General features: G+C 40.4%; 1 protein-coding gene across 1 annotated transcript in view; it reads left to right on the forward strand.

Moving 5' to 3' along the window:
* Nucleotides 1-21,970, forward strand: part of LOC109075709 (stabilin-2-like) — a 37,641-nt gene extending 15,671 nt beyond the window's left edge. The window contains exons 33-66 of the mRNA XM_042736326.1: nucleotides 7-135; nucleotides 225-287; nucleotides 624-719; nucleotides 2,269-2,464; nucleotides 2,560-2,655; nucleotides 2,776-2,821; nucleotides 3,561-3,640; nucleotides 3,746-3,871; nucleotides 4,073-4,149; nucleotides 11,537-11,608; nucleotides 11,871-11,990; nucleotides 12,068-12,112; nucleotides 12,187-12,267; nucleotides 14,370-14,519; nucleotides 14,624-14,764; nucleotides 14,897-14,956; nucleotides 15,137-15,313; nucleotides 15,456-15,545; nucleotides 15,645-15,791; nucleotides 15,989-16,048; nucleotides 16,806-16,929; nucleotides 17,197-17,346; nucleotides 17,434-17,538; nucleotides 17,651-17,758; nucleotides 17,840-18,033; nucleotides 18,145-18,286; nucleotides 18,822-18,955; nucleotides 19,050-19,215; nucleotides 19,299-19,405; nucleotides 19,509-19,625; nucleotides 20,390-20,539; nucleotides 20,634-20,882; nucleotides 21,183-21,287; nucleotides 21,527-21,970. Coding sequence (XP_042592260.1) covers nucleotides 7-135; nucleotides 225-287; nucleotides 624-719; nucleotides 2,269-2,464; nucleotides 2,560-2,655; nucleotides 2,776-2,821; nucleotides 3,561-3,640; nucleotides 3,746-3,871; nucleotides 4,073-4,149; nucleotides 11,537-11,608; nucleotides 11,871-11,990; nucleotides 12,068-12,112; nucleotides 12,187-12,267; nucleotides 14,370-14,519; nucleotides 14,624-14,764; nucleotides 14,897-14,956; nucleotides 15,137-15,313; nucleotides 15,456-15,545; nucleotides 15,645-15,791; nucleotides 15,989-16,048; nucleotides 16,806-16,929; nucleotides 17,197-17,346; nucleotides 17,434-17,538; nucleotides 17,651-17,758; nucleotides 17,840-18,033; nucleotides 18,145-18,286; nucleotides 18,822-18,955; nucleotides 19,050-19,215; nucleotides 19,299-19,405; nucleotides 19,509-19,625; nucleotides 20,390-20,539; nucleotides 20,634-20,882; nucleotides 21,183-21,287; nucleotides 21,527-21,586 — 3,963 coding nt within the window. The 3' untranslated portion in view covers nucleotides 21,587-21,970. The remainder of the gene's footprint in view (nucleotides 1-6; nucleotides 136-224; nucleotides 288-623; nucleotides 720-2,268; nucleotides 2,465-2,559; nucleotides 2,656-2,775; nucleotides 2,822-3,560; nucleotides 3,641-3,745; nucleotides 3,872-4,072; nucleotides 4,150-11,536; nucleotides 11,609-11,870; nucleotides 11,991-12,067; nucleotides 12,113-12,186; nucleotides 12,268-14,369; nucleotides 14,520-14,623; nucleotides 14,765-14,896; nucleotides 14,957-15,136; nucleotides 15,314-15,455; nucleotides 15,546-15,644; nucleotides 15,792-15,988; nucleotides 16,049-16,805; nucleotides 16,930-17,196; nucleotides 17,347-17,433; nucleotides 17,539-17,650; nucleotides 17,759-17,839; nucleotides 18,034-18,144; nucleotides 18,287-18,821; nucleotides 18,956-19,049; nucleotides 19,216-19,298; nucleotides 19,406-19,508; nucleotides 19,626-20,389; nucleotides 20,540-20,633; nucleotides 20,883-21,182; nucleotides 21,288-21,526) is intronic.
* The last annotated feature ends 809 nt before the right edge of the window (nucleotides 21,971-22,779 follow it).

The raw sequence follows: 22,779 nt of genomic DNA on the forward strand, positions 1-22,779 counted from the left end.
TCATAGTTGCTTGTAAATGAGGCTGAAGTGAACGTGACTGATATAGAGACCAGTAAAGGTGTGATCCACACCGTGTCTGCAGTCCTGAGCATTCCCAGCAACCGCTGTGACAGAGCTACCACCAAAATTATCACGGTGCAAAATATCTATTTAACCATTTTACCTGGTCATTTTTACTTCTATCCTGTAAATATCAAATCTAAATATGGACATTGTATCTGTAGGGACGCTGCATGGACTGTTTCCACCCAACTGAGAACCCTTGCCCTTCAGGAACAAAAAGACTGGTGAGTGTACAGTATGGTCCAAAGAAAGAAAAGTGTTTGGATGCCAATATTTCATATTATTAAGATGGTCATTTTATGATTTACTTGTAAAATTGTAAATTTGCCATTTTAAAAATATATTTACACTGTATAATTTGATATTAGTTTGATTACAAATGGACAATTTAGACATGTTGATTTCTTTAGTAAGAGAATAATTTGAGTATATTTTTATTTGAAAAATTGTAATTGAAATCACAAAGGAGTAAAAAGGAGTATAAATCTTTCCACATTCCCTATGGAAAAAAAATAAAATACACAACCTTGAAAATTTTCCTATTCATTGTTTGTTCTCAGATGAGCCGAAAGAGAAGATGCATGTATAGTCGAGTATACCATGGAGAGACACTGCTGACCATCGGATGCAAAGTTTCTTGTGAGAAAGTCAACATTGTATGTACAAGATGCATTCATTCACTTTTCACAATCACAAACAGCCAGAGCTTTCTGGAGAAAAAAAAAAAAAACCTTTCAGTGTGCTTGACATGATAATATCTTGAAAGTAAGCTAATTTCTGTGAATGTACGAGACTTGCAATTCATTAGCCGCTATGGGTATATAAGAATAACGAAGTGCTGAAAAACTTTGCACTGAAAATCATTGTGTTTATAATATAGCGGTACATTAAAGTAAGATAAGTATTAGTTTGCAATATCAAGCAGCATAACAAGCTGTTTTGTACAGCAAAAAATAACTAGAAGCAGATGACACCGGAAGCTTCGTACATTCCAGTTACAAATGGCCATGTCCTCTTACAGTATATGTTAAAAATAAGGCAGATAACAGAAACCGTTCCCTTTCAGTCGGTCACTCTCGACGTCACGTCAGTGACCGACTAATTGGGATAACTAAACTAAATGAGCCAATGCACATTGGCATGCAATTATTGCATCCAGCTGCCGCTGATCACAGCGTGAGTATAATAAGACAGCAGGTGCAATGCATACCATCTTTTCGCTTTCTTTGCTGTGAACTACGAGTTCAGCACGCTCTCGGAAGCTTTGTGTGTTGGCGAGACGGTGCTTCAGCGGTGGTCGTTCCAGCGTCGAGTGGATTGCACACTTCAGGCTGCACTACCCCCTGTCGTGTTGCAAGCGGCCAATTCCCCTGTGCACCTCAGCACTAAAAGAGCATTTCCTAAAGAGCAAATTTCTCTAAAAGAGCTTCACGGGTGCGTCTTTGTAAAGACGACGGATCGTCCTTATAAGGATGCCGTTTCACCCATGCGTTTCTGGGTGCGGTCGTTACCTAGCAACGGGTGACAGTCACGATCGCTGTCTCACGTGTCTGGGCATCAAGCACGCTGAGGTGGCCTTCGTGGATGAGTCATGTTCCCACTGCGGGAAGATGAACATCTCGGAGCTGCGAACCACTTCTGCCTTCCCAAGAGGGTTTGAATCACCTCAAATTTCTCCATATACACCTAAACGGATGTATTTGCTTCCGAAAACTCATTCGGGAAGGATGGGGCTTCCGCAGCGTCCCTGTTCCAAGGGGAATGGGTACGTTTCCCCAGTGTTATCCAATCTCACCCAGTGAGGTAGTACTTTGACAATGGTGAGTGGAACGACTTGTTCCGAGCCCCGGCCTACACCTAATAGGGGCGCAGGCAGCTCACACAGGGCACTGGAAGGGGCAGCACCTTTTGCGCTTTGGTAGGGATCCCAATTAGTCGGTCACCGGAGACATGACGGCTTGGCTCCTCAGCGAAAACCTGGTATGCATTGCACCTGCTGCCTTATTATACTCACACTGTGATCAGCGGCAGCTGGATGCAATAATTGCATGCCAATGTGCATTGGCTCGTTTAGTTTACACTCGAAGTAGATCGGTCTATCGAAGCGATATCCCAATTAGTCGGTCACCGACGTGACGTCTCCGTTCCCTCCTTCAGGGAACGAGGGTTACCGTACGTAACCGAGACGTTTCTCTCTCTTTGCAGGTAAGAAAGTGTTGTGCAGGTTATTATGGTATTACCTGCGAGAAGTGTCCTGGGCCAGAAGGTCAGTCCTGTTTTGGCAACGGTGTGTGTGTAGATGGGATCAATGGCACAGGCATCTGTCAGTGTAACCAGGGATTTAACGGCACCGCGTGTGAGACTTGCCAAGCTGGAAAATATGGAATTCACTGTGATCAAGGTATTAAACATTTAAAAGCTCATACTTTCATATACTACATACTCTGTAAACAATTAGCTCATACAAATTTTGCATATGCATTATTATCTGTTTAGAGTGTAAGTGTGTCAACGGACGCTGCAAAGACGGTGTGGATGGAGACGGCAGCTGTACATGTAATCTGGGCTGGAGAGGAATAAACTGCAATGTTGGTATGATGCTCACCTGTCACATGAATGTTGATGCATACATTTGGATGCCTTGCACCATCTGAGTATATATTAAATGTAATCTGTAAATAAAAATTGATAATTTATGTTGACTATTTTCAGCTATTACATCAGATATGTGCGGAGGAAAATGCCACAGTAGTGCCAAGTAAGTTTACAGTACTACATTCTTGGGAATATCACACAAAACCTGTAGAGATCATGTCATATTACACTTCAAAATCAAAACAAAAATATCTTTCAATTTAAATTTTTTACATTATTTTTTCCACACAATATTACTGTTTTCATTCTCCAAGAATAATAAAATAGGCATTATCTTTTGCTTTACTTGTTGGGGTTGTTAAGATTTTTAAGTGTTTTTTAAATAAGTCTCCTATTCTCACCAAAGCTGCATTTATTTGATCAAAAATACAGTAAAAACAAGTATATTATAAAATATTAGTTTGAAAGAAGTGTCCTGGATACATTTTAAAATGTAATGTTTAACTGTGATGGCAAAGCTGAATTTTCAGCCGTCAGTCTTTAATGTAACATGATCCTTCAAAAATGATTGCAAATTATTAAAATGGATGAATGTATGTCCTTGCTGTCAGAAAATATTGATTTCTTGAAAAAAATCCTACCATTTGAATGGTAATGTGAATTTGGGTGAAATGTTACCTTAAAAAAATCTAACTAAATACTTGTCTAAATACTGGTCTTGCAGATATAAACTTGAGCTTTATTTCTTAAAAAAAAACTAATTGCAAAGACATTATCTACAGTTAATTAAGCACTTTTTAACTTTTTGTAAAATGTGACCTGGATTTGCTTTTGTGACATTCATACTTTCTATGCTCTTTAAATATTGCGTAAATATGACTTGGGTTTGATGTTTGTTGTAGCTGCTTGCTGAACGTGGTGGACAGTACATATTACTGTAGTTGTGCTGCAGGATTTAAAGGCAACGGCACATATTGCACAGGTAAGCATCTCAAGCAACATTCAAACACTGCTGTCAAATAACATTTGTAGCCAATGAGTCTAAATGGTGGTTTAATGTACTATATGGTGTTATCTCCAATCCAAGCGGTGGACGCATGTGCAGAGAATAACGGTGGCTGCTCTGTCCACGCCGTGTGCAAGCGAACTCTCCCAGGACGGAGAATGTGTGTGTGCCACCCAGGTTATGCAGGCGATGGAAAAGTATGCGTTTGTAAGTGTGTATGTCAGTTTAATATCCAGTTTGAAGGGTAGTGTACACAACTGGTAGTCCCTGACACTTACAGTACCAATTTCCTGGGTTTGAGGTCCAGGAGAAACACAATATATTTACTGTGAATGCAGTGCTGTGTATTCCAAATGAAACAAACTTATTGCATTTGATACGTGTTAATGAGTGTGTGTGTCTTTGAAGCCATTAATCCATGCCTGGATGGTAATAATGGGGGATGCCACGCAGATGGTGACTGCATTCATACAGGCCCTAATAAGGTAGGACACAAATATAAACTGACCATTAAGCCAGCCAGCAAACAAATCAAATACAATTTTATAAAGTGAATTCGGGGTTCCTGTGGGTTTTATGAAGGTAAATTTAATATCAAGTAAAGAAAACTAAAAGAAATTAAAGGAAACAATACGTCATTATGTTATAAATGTACTGTAAACATTTAAAGGGATACTCCACCCCAAAATTATTTTTTACATTTACACTGTCAAGGTCCAGAAAAGTATCGTCAGAATAGTCCATCTGCCATCAGTGGTTCAACCGTAACATTATGAAGCGACAAGAATACTTTTTGTATGCGACTAAAACAAAAATAACGACTTTATTCAACAATTTGTCTCCTCTGTCTGTCTCTCTCCACATCACCGTAGCACCATTTGAGAATATGAGTGGAACGCAGGCAGCTTAAGCTCGTATCAGCAGTGCGGATAAAATAAAGTCGTTATTTATTTATTCGCATTCAAAAAGTATTCTCATCACTTCATAACGTTACGGTTGAACCACTGATGGCAAATGGACTTCTGGGGATAATTTTCTGGACCTTGACAGTGTAATTTACTTGGCAGTCTATGGGACAGTCACAAGCCGCCCGGTTTTCATTCAAAATATCTTAAATTGGGTTCTGAAGACGAACAAAGCTTTTACAGGTTTGGGGGGTTACGACATGGGGGTAAGTGTGACGGCTTGTAAAAGAGGAGGAAGCAATTGCAGGCAATCAGAAGAAGTTTATTGATATCAGAGTCCAGAATGTAGGCAATGGAAACGAAGGTCTACGGTGGCGTGAGAAGAGCTGGATGGTGAAGTCGAAGGTGAAGGTGAAGACGGTCAATGGATGAAACCAGGAACAGACCGGAACACTGACACGAAGATGACAACACGAACACAATCCAGCACACGAACACGGAAAGACGGTAAACCAACTAGGAAGTGGAGACATGAATGAGGATCTGACAACAGACAGAGAGATGAGTGAGTATATGTAGCTGAGTGGAGATGAGGATCAGCTGGAGCGAGACAATCAACACACAGGTGACAACAATCAACCAAACGAGCACATGGAGACTACGTGAGTACAAAAACAAACACAAAACATGACACGGAGGAAACAATGGATTTCCTACCGTGACAGTACCCCCTCCCCTAGGACGTCACCTGACGTTCCCAGCCTGCTTTACCTGTAGATTGTAATCATCAATAAGGCGGTGATCCAGTATGTCCCGAGCAGGAACCCACCTTCTCTCCTCCGGACCGTAACCTTCCCAATCCACCAAGTACTGAAATCCGCGTCCCCTCCGTCTAGAGTCCAGAATACGATTAACCAAATATGTGGTTTCCCCATTAACGATACGAGGCGGGGGGGGAACCGGGGCAGGCGGGTTAAGACGGGGAAAAAATCACCGGTTTAATTTTGGACACATGGAACACGGGATGAACCCTCCTGTACGCCGGAGGAAGGCTAAGACGCACTGTTACTGGATTAATGATTTTGGTAACAGAAAACGGGCCAATAAATTTGGGAGCAAGCTTATTCGAAACGGAACGCATAGGAATATTCTGGGTAGAAAGCCACACTCTTTGACCGACGACGTAACGGGGAGGCTTCGACCGGTAGCGATCGGCCTTAGCCTTGGTGCGCGACCTAGCCTGGAGCAGAGCTCTGCGAGCTCTGGTCCAGGTGCGGTGACACCTCTGGACTAGTGCGTGTGCGGAGGGGACCGAAACCTCGGATTCCGTACTGACAAAATTAGGTGGTTGGTACTCTAAACTACATTTAAATGGAGACATGCCCGTAGATGACACTGGTAAAGAATTGTGTGCGTACTCCACAATTGAGAGTTGCTGACACCACGACGAAGGATTATTGGAAGCCAAACATCGCAAAACCCTTTCGACATCCTGATTGGCTCGCTCGGTTTGACCATGTGCTCTGGGGATGGAACCCGGAAGAAAGACTAACAGTCGCTCCTAACAATTTACAAAATTCTCGCCAAAATTTGGACACAAATTGGGGGACCCCTGTCAGAAACAACGTCTGTCGGAAGGCCATGTATACGGAAGACGTGGTCAATGACAGCTACCGCTGTTTCCTTGGCTGATGGTAATTTGGGCAAGGGAATAAAATGAGTCGCCTTCGAGAACCGGTCCACTACGGTTAAAATCACCGTATTGCCCTTAGAGGGCGGGAGGGGCGGTAATGAAATCTAGCGAAATGTGGGACCAGGGTCTCGAAGGGACAGACAGCGGTAAGAGTAACCCATCTGGAGGTCGATTGGAAGTCTTACCAATAGCGCAAACTGAACAAGCAAAGACGAAGTCGTGGACGTCACGAGCCATACCAGGCCACCAAAATCGTTGCTTGACTAGAAACCTAGTTCTACTAACCCCTGGGTGACAAGCAACACTGGAACAATGACCCCACTGGAGAACGTCTGACCGTAACCCCTCCGGCACAAACAATCGGTTCGGTGGGCAACGAGCCGGGGGGTTACCCCTTCTAAGGCAGTCAACACCTTCGATTCGACCTCCCATCTGAGCGCGGAGATAATGATGGTCCCCGGTAAAATGGGCTCGGGAGTAGCAGTACGATCGGAACGCTCAAAAAGACGGGATAAAGCATCGGGTTTGATGTTTTTGGAACCCGGCCGGTAAGAAAGTGTAAAATCGAAATGACCGAAAAAAAACAATGCCCACCGAGCCTGCCTGGAGTTAAGTCTTTTGGCGGTTCTAATGTATTCGAGATTCTTATGGTCCGTCCATACAATGAAAGGTACACCCGACCCTTCAAGCCAGTGACGCCATTCTTCCAGTGCAAGTCTGACTGCCAACAACTCTCGATTGCCAATGTCATAATTAACTTCCGCAGGAGATAAACGGTGAGAATAATACGCGCAAGGATGCACCTTTCCGTCTGAGGATGCGCGTTGGGACAACACTGCTCCTACCCCCACCTCTGACGCGTCGACCTCCACTATGAATTGACGTGAGCGATCAGGGGTGACGAGAATGGGAGCTGAAACAAAGCAGCTTTTCAGTTTGGCAAACGCAGCCTCGGCTGCGTTTGACCACCTGAACGTCAAACTAGGGGAGGTCAAGGCGGTCAGAGGAGCGGCTAGTTGGCTGAAATTGCGAATGAAACGCCGGTAAAAATTGGCGAACCCCAGAAACCTCTGCAGGGCCTTGCGAGACTCTGGGGATGGCCAATTTACCACAGCCTTAACCTTCTCAGGATCCATGCGAACACCCTCAGTCGAAATGATGTGTCCTAGAAAAGAAACAGACTGTGCATGAAAAACGCATTTCTCCGCCTTGACAAACAATCCATTCTCTAGCAACCGCAGAAGCACTTGTCGTACGTGTTGCACGTGTTCCTGGAGAGACGAAGAAAAAAATCAATATGTCATCCAGGTAAACATATATGAACAGATCGACCATGTCTCGCAAACACGTCATTAACGAGTGCTTGGAAGACTGCCGGCGAGTTCGTTAGCCCGAAAGGCATCACGCAGTACTCAAAATGGCCTCTAGGGGTGTTAAAGGCAGTCTTCCACTCATCCCCCTCCCTGATGCGGACCAAATGATAAGCATTACGTAAGTCCAATTTAGTGAAAACGGACGCTCCCTGCAACCTCTCAAAAGCTGAAGACATAAGCGGCAAAGGATAGGTATTCTTTACCGTTATGTTGTTCAGCCCTCGGTAGTCAATGCAAGGTCGCAAGGATCCGTCCTTCTTTCCCACAAAAAAGAACCCCGCCCCCGCTGGAGAAGAAGAAGGGCGGATGAACCCAGTTGCTAGAGAACTGGATATATATTTCTCCATGGCCGCCGTCTCTGGAATAGACAAAGAATATAACTTGCCCTTAGGCGGAGAAGTTCCTGGCAATAACTCTATCGCACAGTCATAGGGACGATGAGGAGGAAGAGAATCAGCACGAGACTTACTGAACACCTCCTTCAGGTCGTGGTACTCCGCGGGCACGTTAGCCAAATCCACTGCTTCCCCCTGAAACACAGACTCAGAAACATTAACACCAGCAGACAAAAGACAAGACAAATGACACTCCTCGCTCCAGCTAACCACAGATCCGAGGCGCCAATCGATCCTGGGGTTGTGTTTCTGGAGCCAGGTGTGACCGAGAACAATGGGGGATTGAGGTGAGTCCGTGATGTAAAATGAAATCTCCTCCGTATGGTTGCCAGAGGTGATGAGAGAAAACCAGTAAAGTGGTCTGTGTGATGACTGGCAGTCTGTGTCCGTTGAGTGCAAAAGGTGCAATGGGGTGTTTGAGGGAGGTGAGAGGAATGTTGAGTTTAGTAGCAAACTTAAAGTCCATGAAACTACCCTCTGCCCCAGAATCCAACAAAGCGTGATGATCGAGTGCGTGGGTGGACCACCGTAGACTCACCGGAAGGAGTGTCGATGTAGATGAGGTCTTCCTGGCAGAGATCCCACCCGATAGTAGCCTCCGTTTTACTATCGGGCTTGGTCTTTTACCGGACAGCGCTGGATGTGATGTTCCTGGCTGCCGCAGTATAAACAAAGTCCCAGGGATCTCCGCCTGATCCTCTCCTCCCGGGAGAGCCGAGCTCGCCCCACCTGCATGGGTTCAAGATCTCCAGGTGGGCTGACCGCAACCTCTGAGCGCTGACGCTGAGCCTCCGGTCTGGTCGCGAGAACTGCTCTCCCCCTCCGTCTGGCGGCTTGGTCGAGTCGGTTGTCTACTCTGATGGTGAGGTCGATCAGGCCATTGAGAGAAGTGGGGAGCTCGACGGCGCGGATCTCCTGTTGGATGCGGTCAGCCAACCCATGCAGGAAGTGATCCCACTGCGCCTCTTCGTTCCACTTACACTCCGCCGCCAGGGTGCGGAACTCAATGGAATAGTCGGCTACGGACCTGTCTTCCTGACGTAGGTCCGTGAGAATTCTAGCCGCCTCCCTCCCGGCGACGGAGCGGTCGAAGACCCGTCTCATCTCCTCCGAAAGGGCGTGGAACGAGGCACAGCAGCTGTCTTGGTTCTCCCACACCGCCGTCCCCCAGAGGGCAGCCCTCCCCGTCAGTAGTGACAAGACGAATGCCACCTTCATTTCCTCGGTGTTAAACGTGCGGGGCTGCAGGGCGAAGTGCAGAGAACAATGAGACAGAAATGATCGACAAAACTTTGGCTCACCCGCATATTTCTCAGGGATGGGGAGGCGTGGTTCGGACTGGGAAATCCCTCCGGAGACGATCGGCGGTGTGTGGGGTGGCGTGGGAGGCGCAGCGGGTGGCGGTTGTTGTTGTCGTTGAGCCTGGAGAGCGAGCTCGGACACCTTCGTCACCATTGCTTGGAAAGCTCGACCCATCTCATCTATCGCCTTGTCTTGGCGATCCATACGACCAACGGCTCTCTGCAGAAACTCCTCCAGATGAGATGGGGAGCGATCGCCTGCTGCTTCCATGATGGTCAGATCCTACTGTGACGGCTGGTAAAAGAGGAGGAAGCAATTGCAGGCAATCAGAAGAAGTTTATTGATATCAGAGTCCAGAATGTAGGCAATGGAAACGAAGGTCTACGGTGGCGTGAGAAGAGCTGGATGGTGAAGTCGAAGGTGAAGGTGAAGACGGTCAATGGATGAAACCAGGAACAGACCGGAACACTGACACGAAGACGACAACACGAACACAATCCAGCACACGAACACGGAAGACGGTAATCCAACTAGGAAGTGGAGACATGAATGAGGATCTGACAACAGACAGAGAGATGAGTGAGTATATGTAGCTGAGTGGAGATGAGGATCAGCTGGAGCGAGACAATCAACACACAGGTGACAACAATCAACCAAACGAGCACATGGAGACTACGTGAGTACAAAAACAAACACAAAACATGACACGGAGGAAACAATGGATTTCCTACCGTGACAGTAAGTTATTAATGACAATTTTCATTTTGGGGTGGAGTATCCCTTTAAGGAGCATACTAGTTTTAGTAACGCTTCAAAGTTTAAAAATATAACTTCCAGCTGATCTGTTAGTTTAGTTAATGAATAATGAATTTAATGAATACCTTTGCTCCCACATCAAAAGGAAAAAAAATAATCTGAAGGTTTTATTAGCCGTTTCAAGTGTAATGCCACAAAGTATTACATTTGAAACCACATAATTTCAGCATTTATTTATTAGCATAAAGACTGCACAAATACTCCCATACGGTTTATACAATAAAAAATTTTAAATCACTTGGAAAGAAACCATTTTTTCTCTGGTTGCAAATTAAACACCACTAATACCGATACTGTATAAATATTTCTCATTACTGTAATGCAAAAGAAAATAATTGGACTAAATCTGTTCAAAACGTCAGAGGAAATGACATAAGACTCTAATCTTACCAGTGGCTGCTGGTGGAAAGTTTTCTCGGTAGAGCACCTCATCCAACAATTTTTGCAAACATCCTGGTATGATTAGTCCCAATATAACAGAAGGAAAAGTATTAGGACTTGAAACTTTTTAAATAAATTGTTTTACCAAGTTCAAGCTTGAGGATGATTCCCACAAAACTACATTTTCTGCAAGTTTTTAATATAAATTAAGATACCATTTAATTTTCATAATTCACAATTTATGTATACAGTGCAACAGCAAAAACTGTGGAAAGAAAGTCAATTCAAGCTGTAATACAAAACAGGACCACGCGGAGGTGCCAACAGACCACTACACCAGGTTCCTTGACCTGATTGTATATAAATCTATACCGATCCATTCAGAATTATTAAAGAGCTAAACACAAATAAAAAAATAAAAAAAACGATTCGGAATTTGTCGAGTGTGGTGATCTGTCTGAAGGCAGCTCAACATGACCAGTGAACAGTTCCTCTGTCAGAGTGAGGTTTTTTTTTTGCCCATATGTACTGAACTGTGCAAAAAGCTATCAGAGTGCACATACACTGTCTATTTACACAAATAACAGACTCGCATGTCTAATAGTGTACGATTCCTGCATGTCACTATAATTGTCTTTACCTCCATTACAATCTTCATCTCAACTTTACTGGTAAGATACTGATTTGCTTTATTCAGCGCATACAGAATAGTTCTGATTGCAGCTTAAAGATAATTAATAGTGGTAATTTGGTAACGTTTATGTTTTAGTTGCCTACCCAATCGCGGGGGGGGGGTCACTAGCCATGTCTAATGTTCACTTAGTCCTAGTCCTCCCAGAACTGTATGGGGGGGAAGTGGGGTGATTTTAAAAGAAATAGTCGCTCACTCACAATGACTTTACATTGTTTTAAGTCATCCACGTGGATGGCAATTTGAAGAAATGACACTTAATTTACTAAAATAGCTACAAAAGAAATGACACTTAATTTACTGAATTTGTTTTCAGACAGCATGTAATTGCAAGCTAGGCTTTTCTGGGGATGGAAAGCAATGTGAAGCCATCGATGTCTGTCTTGAGGTACGTGCTTTTGATAGCTACATTAAAAGGACTATTAGCGGTTCCCAACTGGTTTTGCGTCACCACTCAGATTTAAGACTTCATTGGTTTCTAAATGCTTTAAATGTTTGTTTCATCAGAACAGACCCACTTGTTCATCCGTTCTGAATTATAGCCTACCAGTTGAAAACCACTGAATTACAAATGACATTGTTGCCCTCAGCTCAAACATTAAAATGAATAGCATGGAATAAGGTCACTATCAATTATTTTTTTTTGTCAGAAAAATGGAGGATGTCACAGGTATGCCCAATGTACCATGACAGGACCGCTGGAGAAGAACTGCACTTGTAGGCCTGGCTTTATTGGAGACGGAGAAACTTGCAAAGGCACCCTGCAAAGAGTGAGAAATACAGCAAAATGTAAACACAGGCACACAAATGTAGCAATACCTTAAAAGCAACTGATTTTTCATTTCAGGAGATTCGAAGCAGAAATTTAGGAGAATTTTACACTAGACTGATGGTACGCTTATTCCTAGTCATTTTTAATAATGATGTTTTTTAGCCTGAATGAGACTGATTTAACTGAATTTACAGGGAAATAATATTCCTGAACTCGGAAAGCGTGGCCCCTTCACAGTCTTTGCACCAAACACAGATGCTTACAACAAGCCAGAGGTAAGACTCAAATGTGGTCAATCTGAGCAAAAATGTGACTTAAAATCACAACACTAGTACTTTTCAATTGAATTGAATATTGGCATTGCTACTCTGAAAACTGCATTCACCAAAAAAAAAAAAAGAAAACACTTACTACTGCTACAATAACATTAAAGGTGTTAACAGAGCATGAGATGGAGTTTCTTGCATAGAACTGCCTCATTTTTTGCAGGTGTCCATTCAAAGCTGCAAGAGTGCAAAAACAAAAGGTTTCCATACATACCAAATAACATAAGAAAGCCAAGAATAACCCAAATATTGTTTTAACTTAAGGACATTTTACACAGTACCTGGCAACTTTGAGTTCTTAGTTTATTTTCAATGGGGGAAAGAGAGAAGGCAGCACAGCTCATCAGCAAACAAAGAAAAACGTGACACTTTAAAAATTATTCCCACTAGCACAGGGCTGGGCAAATTTTAAATTAAATTAAATTAAATTAATTAAATGTCCACTGTCCTGCTGAGTTTAGCTCCAGCCTTAAATGAACTCTGCAAGACAGTGGCCCTCCAGAACCAAAGTTGCCCTGCACTATTAGTGGGTATTTCTGCATTGGAGTGAATTGCACCGCCTTCCACATACTGTGCAAAATGAACCTCAACTGTTTAGAAATTAACAAACTTCGCAAAAGACACTTTGAAATTAAATAAAGTAACCTGACTTTCAAGCATCAAAGATGGCTACTAATGAAAAGTTGATGCATGAACCTGCTTGTGCAGGTACATAAGCAGCAATGTGATTGGATAAAATGTTGGGTGGAGAGTAATGGCATCTCTGCTGCAGAGTTTAGCTTCAAACCCATTTAAACAAACCAGCTACTTAATATCTTCTAGAAACTTAAATGTGTGGTGGCAGGCCAGAGCTAAACTCTGCAGGACATTGTGATGGTATGATTGTACATTGTGAATTGACATTGTGAAGACTTCCTCCACCCAGCACAGTGAAAATGATATCAATAAAAATGTTAAGTACAATCGTTGTGGGTATTACTAGCTTAACAGACTACATTTGGCTAATTCAGAGTTAAGTTAACAGACCACATTTTAGGAATAATCAAATTAGAAAGGGGTTTTCAATTGTTCACAAACCATTAAAGAGAACTTAACATTATACTATTAATAAAACTATAAGATGGCATTAGATTGAACAAAGCTATGCTATACAACTCAAATGGATTGATTCACTACGTGTCTTGCCACATGGCCAAGTAGATTGAATTTCTAGAGTTAGGGGATTTAAAAGGTGTAGTTCACATGTCCCTGAACCAATTAGTCTAAGGGATATCTTGTTAGAAACAGTTGTACCATGAAGACCAAAATTTACCATTGCAGAATATCACAAAGCAAGCTGATGGAGATAAGGGAAAATGACCTGCTGCAAAACAATAGGAAACATTTACATTTGAGTGAGGGATTCAACATTTAAAAAAAAAAAAATTTACTCACCCCAAGGTGACCAGAAGCAAGAAAACTGCTAACTCTTACAACAACTGACTAAACTTGGCAACTGCCTAAAGTTGGCTATTTAAATGTTAGCGTATATGATGCATGCAAACTCATTGGCTGATAAATTACATGCCTATTAGCTCGTTTGCATAGTATGCAATATGATTGGTTGACAAATTACATGTAGAGGACCTATCAGCTTGCGTCATGACTGGCTGGAGGATTATCCATCCAGTCCTTGTGCAATGTGACTGAACTTGAAGTCATGAAATAAACACAAAAGTATGTCCTAATGATACTGATACTGTCACTGACATAAACTCCAGAACTGAAAAGGAGAATTGCAAACCCGAAAGCTTTAGGATGCATTATGGTAATGAGTATTTAGTAAGAAAATATGGTTCATTGTCATGAATCAGAATCATAATATAAGCTAAAATATGACTTGGACATGTATTCAAAAGGTTTTATGTGATCCACCCAAATGGCCTTTGATCTACATGTCTACTGTACATCTACTACTCTAAATCTACTCTGTCTCTTAATGAGTATCATGAATAGTAAGAGGAAATTGTGATGTAATAGCAGGTTTTGTTATTGTCACTGCTTTTGTTTAGGTTAAAAACATTGTAAAGCGGACTCGTATGGAAATCCAAATCCTGAAGTACCACATTGTGGCCTGCCGTGCCCTCCTCCCAGAAGACCTCATGCAGCCTCGTAACCTGACCACACTTACTGGTGACATCCTCACCATTACATACTCTGAGGTACAGTGTGCCTGATGCAAAGATAACATCATCACAACTCAGTATGATGAATGCATAAGATACATATTATGCATATTATTGACACACTCATTATTTGTTTCTAGGATACTATATACATCAATAACAAAGCCAAAGTGGTGTTCAGTGATCTGGAAAGTAGCAATGGGATTTTCCATGAGATTGACACTGTTCTAGTGCCCCCAGGTTTTCAGATTCAGAAAGACAGAGAACAAGACAGCACACCAGTATGTCCCCACAGGATTTTTCTGACAATATTCTTTATTTTATAATGTCAAGAGTAATAATCAAGCATGAAACTATGAAATTACACTAATAGATTTTTTATTTTGTTTGTCATTGTCATTTTTTTCTGAAAGCGTAACCTCTCAGATGTGGTCAGTTCCCATGGCTTCAAGACAATCTACAAGCTTCTAGAGGTAAAATAAACAAAAATATGTATTTTATTTTCTAATAAAATTCTCTCCACAAAAAAAGGTGTCTAGGGTTCAGATTTTTTGTGCCTTTTTTCTTTTATTATATAAAATTAAAAGTGTTATTTTTTAGAGGAACCCTCTATTTTACCTTGTTATTTTACCTATTACCTTGTTTGTTTAAAGGACACAGATACATTGAAGTTGGTGATGGATCCAATTCATCAGCCTGTCACCCTGTTCCTGCCCACGGATGCTGCAATGGCCACCCTGGCCCAAGAGCAAAAAGACTTCCTGTATGCCATGCATAACCGGGATCAGCTAGCTGAGTATCTTAGATACCACATCGTGCGTGACAGCAAGGTTGGTCTCTATCCAGTGTGTTACATTTTGTGGCAAGGGCATGGTTGTATTAATCATCAAGACTAATATAGTATGACAGGAAATTCAGTGTTGACTCCCTAATGCATCATTTAAATGTATTGCAATTTATTGTGTTTACTAGCTCTTGCCCTCAGAGCTTATCCATGCCAGCTCTTTAAAGACTCAACAGGGCTCAGATCTGTCAGTGGCCTGCATGGGGGAAGAGCATATAGTGAGTACTTTCAGAGAGGAAAAAAAACATTTGCCTTGTGCATTCAAAGAGCTGTTTCTTTAACAACTATGCATCATATCATGAATATTTATCTCTCAGGGGGAGCTTTATGTGAACCATAAAAGCTGTCGGATTGTAAAGAGAGACCTTGATTTCAATGGAGGAATGATTTATGGCATTGACTGTCTGCTTAATCCTCCAAGTGTCGGGGGGCGCTGTGACTATAAGCACACCATTGATTTCACTGTGAGTTCCAGCAAAGTATTTACTCTTATTACGTCTAAGAAGTACTTGTAGTACTTTGTTAAATGTGTGCAGTATGTAGTGTGCAGTTTGCATCACTGTAATGCGATCAGATCAAATCAATGTACCTTTCTTACTTTTGATATCTTGAAAAAAAAATGTGCAATTTCTTTCTTTTTTTTTTTTTTTTTTTGCAATAGTTGGCTTGCAGGTATTGTGGTCGTGCTATTTTGGATTGCCCACTTGGAAGCAAGCCAAAGGTACTTTTTAATTTCATTTGAAGCCAAACCTTACTTTATTATATTATGGAGAAAATAATATGAAAATTTGCCATCTATTTAGTCTGCTCTTATTAAATGGGTTTATTGTAAAACACTTACTAAATAGCAGTGCATTTTTCCCTCCATTGTCCAATGTCCATGGAGCAGGACATACCAATAGCCAGTAGCACTTACTCTTTTTATCTCACCTATGAACCATGATCTGATGTTATAAAAGTTTCTACATCAAGTAAATACTGCTCATTTGAACCTTCTTTTCATGAAAGGATCCTGAAAAAAAATGGATCATGGTTTACACAAAAATATTAAGAAGCACAACATTGATAATAATAATAATAATAATAATAATTCTTGAACACAAAATCAGCATATTAGAGTGATTCCTTTAGAATTATGTGACATTGAAGACAGAAAAAAAAACCCAGCTTGGTCATCACAGTAATAAATTACATATAAAAATATATATTAAAATAGAAAGCAGTTAATTTTAATTGTAATATATTATTTTACTTTTACTGTATTTTTCATCAAATAAATGTAGCCTTTGTGAGCATAAGAGACTTCGTCAAAATTTGACCAATACCAAACTTTTACATTGACTCTTTTGTGTATGTGTGTCTACTTGTAGAAGTAAATTGGCATAACAGCTATGTACTAAAAGCCTCATTTAAAATCTAGTTAAATGTATACTGTATTAAAGAAAAAACACTAATTCAGTTGTGTTTTTTCAATCTAGTCAGAACAAAAGTGTGTCCTTCCGGATTCGCTGTTGTCTAGGCGTTCAGGATGTCAATCAACATGTACAGTGGTCATATGGAAGCCCAAGTGCTGTTCTGGGTACTACGGCCGGGACTGTCTTGGTAAGCAGTGTCTCACTGTACTATTCACAGTAAACTGTTGACATAGACGCAAGTTCAAACTATCGAGCTATGCTTGTTAAAACGGCTACAACAAGGCTACATACCCCTTTTGATAAGTAAAAAAAAAAACATGTTAGCCATTCATTTGTTACATCTCAAAAACCTGCAATTTTAACAAGAGTATGTAGACTTTTTATGACCACCGTATGTAGAAAAACATTTATAAGTTGATAAGAACAGTTGATAAGAACATTTCCTGTTCTCCAGCATGTCCTGGGGGTCCAGGATCCCCTTGCAGTGACCATGGCAAGTGTGACGAGGATCATCTAGGCAATGGCACATGCACTTGTGATGCTGGATTCACAGGTGTAGCCTGTGAGCTGTGTGTGGATGGCCATTTTGGACCTGATTGCAAAGGTGAGTCTTTTTAAAATAAATTAAAATTTATTAAATATAAAAAAATTATATATATAATTAGAAACTTGGTTTATGTCCTCTTCCTAGCCTGCAACTGTACAGAACATGGGTCGTGTGATGAGGGTCCTAAAGGTACCGGTTCGTGTTTTTGTGAAGAGGGCTGGACTGGTCTGCGATGTGAGAACAAACTAGGTACAGACCTTCTGGTTATTCTTTTGTTTTTGGGTTATATACCATACTAGAAAAAGACAAGCATTGCTTTATACCTGCAAGCCTATTTCACCCTGTGTTTATGACGTTTCAGCCGATGGTCTCGTTTGCAATCCGGCTTGCCATGAGAAGGGCGTCTGCATGGAGAATAACACCTGTGTCTGCAAACCCTTCTATGAAGGAGACGGTATCACCTGCACAGGTACATACATGAAGATCTTAATAGCAAAGTGATGATAAAACAAAAGTAGAAACCGTCTACTCACTCTTACCTCTTATGTAGCGGCCAATATGTGCAAGTACTGGAACGGCGGCTGTTCTAAGGATGCTAAGTGCAGTCAGAAAGGGGAGAAGGTGAGCTGCACATGTCTCAAAGGTTTCTCTGGCGATGGCTTTGAGTGCACACCTGTTGACCCCTGTGCTGATGGTGAAAACGGCGGGTGTCATGAACACGCTATCTGCACTATGACCGGAGCTGTAAGCAGAACTTTCCCTTTCACTATAGCTCTTTTAACAGAATGTGATCTTTGTACAGATACATAAATCTTAACACATCCATAAACAGATGTAATGTGCATCTGTCACCAGGGAAAGAGGAAGTGTGAGTGTAAAGACAACTATATTGGCGATGGGATTGATTGTGAAGCAAAGCAGCTGCCTGTCAATCGCTGTCTACAAGATAATGGACAGTGCCATTCAGATGCTCAGTGCACAGACTTGCACTACGAGGGTATGTATTTTTTATATGCACTAGTGTTAGAGCTAAAAATCTCAAGAAAATTTTTATTTCATGGCTTAAATAAAATACATGTTGCTCAGAGACTGACATGTTTGGCTTGTTGTTACAATCAGCTTTTGCATATTTGTTGACTTTTTAAAATCAAAGAAAAAAGTGCTTTTGATGCACACATATACATATATGTGTGTGTGTGTGTGTGTGCCTAGGAAGAAAAAAAGGGGATTTTTAAAAATACAATTTAATTTATTTAAGATTTTTTTTATGTATTTAACTAAATTTTTTTCTACAAATATTTTACATTTATTTAATTTAAAATTAAATAAAATTAAAGTAGAATTGTTTTAAATGAAAAAATAAAAATACCTCTTCAGTACTGCATGAAATATTTAAAATACATTTTTCTTGTATGCCATATTGCTTATCGCAACCCATTCTGGGATTGTTTTCTTGACAGAGAATACATGCAGTGTTGCTTTAGAAGTTGTCTAGGTAGGCAGTTCACTAGGCTAATGATTTTTTCTTTTAGATAAAACATTGGGGGTTTTCCATTATCGCTCATCAAAGGGAACATACAAACTCAACTATACAATGGCGCAAGAGGCCTGCAAAGAAACAGAAGGGACTATCGCTACCTACACACAGCTGTCCTATGCCCAGCAGGTAGTGCTCTTACAGTAACACTAGCTGTCATACCATTAGCACTTATTTTGTCTGAATGTTATCGGGTGTCTTTTCTCTTATGTTTGTCCTGCAGGCTGGTTATAGCTTGTGCGCAGCAGGCTGGCTTGACAAAGCGAGGGTAGCGTATCCCATGAGCTTCTCTAACCCTAAATGTGGCTTTGGACACGTGGGGATTGTGGACTATGGTGTCCGCAATAACTTGAGTGAGACGTGGGACACATTCTGTTATAGAGTGAAAGGTAAAAGTCATCATGGGATAAATGTGAAGCTGTGTATACAAGCAGGGCCAATTTTGGGTTTAGACGGTTTGTGTGTGTTTCAGATGTGAAGTGTGAGTGTAAAACTGGCTACATTGGTGACGGATACTCCTGTACAGGAAACTTGCTGCAGGTTCTCTCAGCCAAACCAACCCTGTCTAACTTCCTGTCTGTGAGTAGAGCTTGTTTGATTGATTGTTAGTTTTTTGTTAAAGCGTTGAAATGATTTTATGGACACAGTGAACCTTCTATGAACCTTCTTTGTCTTTTTTTAGCAAATCCTGAATTACTCAACTTCAGCATCAGGAAAGAAGTTTGTGAATTGCCTAAGTAACATCACTATCCAGTCCACTCTCTTTGTACCTGATAATGACGGTCTCTTTAGCAATCAGGTGACTCCCACTACCACCTTTTAACTTTTACATTTTGCTGCCATTTTGTTTAAATTCAAAGTATTTTTAAATATTTTTTAAATTCAAAGTGTTAGTTTTTTCTTTCTTTTTTTCACTTTTAATCTCACAGTAACACCACTGATGCACGACTTATACAACAGTGGAAAGAATTATATTTTATAGAGAAAAATATTTGGTGTGATATTATAAAGACAACTTGTTATTGTTAAAATTAAATAATCGGCTTTTATACTGTCACTATGCTAAAGCCAAACAAATTATTAAAACATTATCTTCAAAATATTTAATTTGTATTAAGCTGTCAACATATTTTTTTTAACAACTGTTAGAGTAATATTAAATACACTACCATTCAAAAGTAAAAAAAAAAAGAATTATGAGTTGAAATTAATTAAACAGTATAATATTTTTGTGGAAGCTGTTTTTTATCAGGATACTTTGTCAGTACAACATTCAAAAGAACAGCATTATCTTTTAAAAAAGTAATAATCCCAAACTTTTGAACAGTAATGTATAAAAAGAAATGTTTTTAAATTCAGATTTATTTGTAAAGAAATTTTCACAATAAATACTAAATCATTCCAAAACAATATATTAAAACAAAATTGTATTAAACACTTCATAAATACAGTAAGTAATCACATTAACTTTAACAGTAATAAAAAATAAACTAGGACCCCAGACCCTAGTTTGAAAACCCCTGTATAGGCCCACTTGGTTAATGCCCTTTATGTGTTCAACAGACTTTGAGTGGCAGAGACATAGAGCACCACCTACTGGATGGGAGGGCTTTAGTACTGCAGGCACTTATTAATATCACTCATGTTCGAACACGACTCGGACACAGCCTGACCATCACGGGCGTGCCTGATCTCCAGAACCCTCAAATAATGGTGAGGATGTAAACTTACTTCCATTTACTTCCAATCATTTGAGTCACGTGGATAAACGTGTTTAATCTGCTTGTCGTAACTCTCATCTTCATAGACCTCCTCGGGATACATCAACGACCGTTATGTCATGGACTCCGACATTTTGGCATCCAATGGGGTCATCCATGTTCTGCAGGGCCCATTGAAAGCACCTCCGCCTCCACCTCCGTCCATCCACCCGGCTCATAAGGCTGGGATGGGCATCGGTGTCCTGGGGCTCATCATCCTCATCGTAGCAGCTGGATTTGTGGGATACAATTTCTACACACATAAAACAAAGCCATTCCAGTTCCATTATTTCAAGGTAATCCTTGTTTACGCATCTTGTTTGTGTTCACGTTTCTGTATTAGGGCTGTCAAAGTTCACATTAGTGGATTAAGTTAATTATTTATCAATAATTTATTTATAATTAAAACCTAGGCAGAAATTTATTCTACTGAATGTCATGCACCCAAATTGTCAAATTCAAGAATTACAGAAATAATTTTGTGTATTAGATTAAATAATTGAATCGACTGACAGCCATGCTACATACACTTTCTTTTTTTTCTATATGTGGTGTGTGTTTATACATAATCACTTTATTTATTATATTTTTTGGAGGATGAAGATGTGAACCCTTCCGAATCCAGTCCAAACATCAGTAATCCTGTATATGACTCTTTCCCTGCCACAAAAGAACAAGCTCCAGCAGTCAGCGAGTCAAAAGTAAGAGAAGCAGCTTTTTAACCCAGCAAACACACAACTTTTTTATTTTTATTGAAACATTTTGGGGAACCAAAAATTGCTAACTGGGTATAAGCTTGTTATAGTTGCTTAAATGCTTAGAATTTATATTGTCTTACAAGACTTATTTAACATTATACCAGCCTTCCCTATAATATTTCCTCGACAAATGTTTTTCAAATTGAAGTACATTAGAGTGGATCTGTTTTGTCTTTTGTAAAGAAGAAGACAAGCATCAAGTGATTTCCAGTGGATCCTATGACCTCCTCCAGGACAGCTGAAATCAGCACATCAAGCATAAGCTAAGGAAATATGTGAATCCTCTCTGTAGCAGAGCAGTGGGACATTCTGCTGCAGTTCTCTTTGAGAACAGAAGAGGATGCTGTGAACTCACAGTGATGGGACAGTGGAACACTAATGCTAGACTGAGAAATCAATCTGAATCTACTGAAGTTGTGTATGCACCTATGATCCACCACCTTTTTTTTAATTTTTTTTTTTTTTTTTTTGGACGAGCGATTATTTGAATGTGTAAATGTTTTGAATTTTGTTACCAGCAGTCTCTAAATTCTGTTGTACTACAGGCATCAATAAATGCCCAGCATACAATGATTTTAATAACTGCCCTGCTCAAAGCACAAATTAAATGAAAAAGAGATTATAAACATTGTGAAGGTTGTGAGCTCTATATATCTATTTTATGCATATTAAGTATTTTGGGGTTGCAGTCTTTGACACATTTGACACATGCTTAATTATCCAAATCACCTTAAAGAACATGCACCTGAAAATCATTTTCTGTTATATAATATAAATATTATATATATATATATGGTAAAAAGAGAATGCTTATATGACAATTTTGTGTTCAAATTTCACTCTTGACAAAAGTTGTAGACTCTGAATTTTAAAAACTGCCAAAATTGTGAATTAAAACCAGGAATTTTTTATGAAACACTGTGGAAGACGGTTCAGAGGTAAGAGTACATAATTTAAGAATTGTATCTAAATTTGTGGAAACCCTGCTCTTGCCAAACTGCACATACAGTAATCCTGTATATGACTCTTCCCCTGCCACAAAAGAACAAGCTCCAGCAGTCAGCGAGTCAAAAGTAAGAGAAGCAGCTTTTTAAACCCAGAAAACACACAACTTTTTTATTTTTATTGAAACATTTTGGGGAACCAAAAATTGCTAACTGGGTATAATCTTGTTATAGTTGCTTAAATGCTTAGAATTTATATTGTCTTACAAGACTTATTTAACATTATACCAGCCTTCCCTATAATATTTCCTCGACAAATGTTTTCAAATTGAAGTACATTAGAGTGGATCTGTTTTGTCTTTTGTAAAAGGAAGAAGACAAGCATCAAGTGATTTCCAGTGGATCCTATGACCTCCTCCAAGACAGCTGAAATCAGCACATCAAGCATAAGCTAAGGAAATATGTGAATCCTCTCTGTAGCAGAGCAGTGG

The sequence above is a fragment of the Cyprinus carpio genome, chromosome A4 (assembly GCF_018340385.1).
Source record: "Cyprinus carpio isolate SPL01 chromosome A4, ASM1834038v1, whole genome shotgun sequence".
In the NCBI taxonomy this organism is placed as follows: domain Eukaryota; kingdom Metazoa; phylum Chordata; class Actinopteri; order Cypriniformes; family Cyprinidae; genus Cyprinus; species Cyprinus carpio.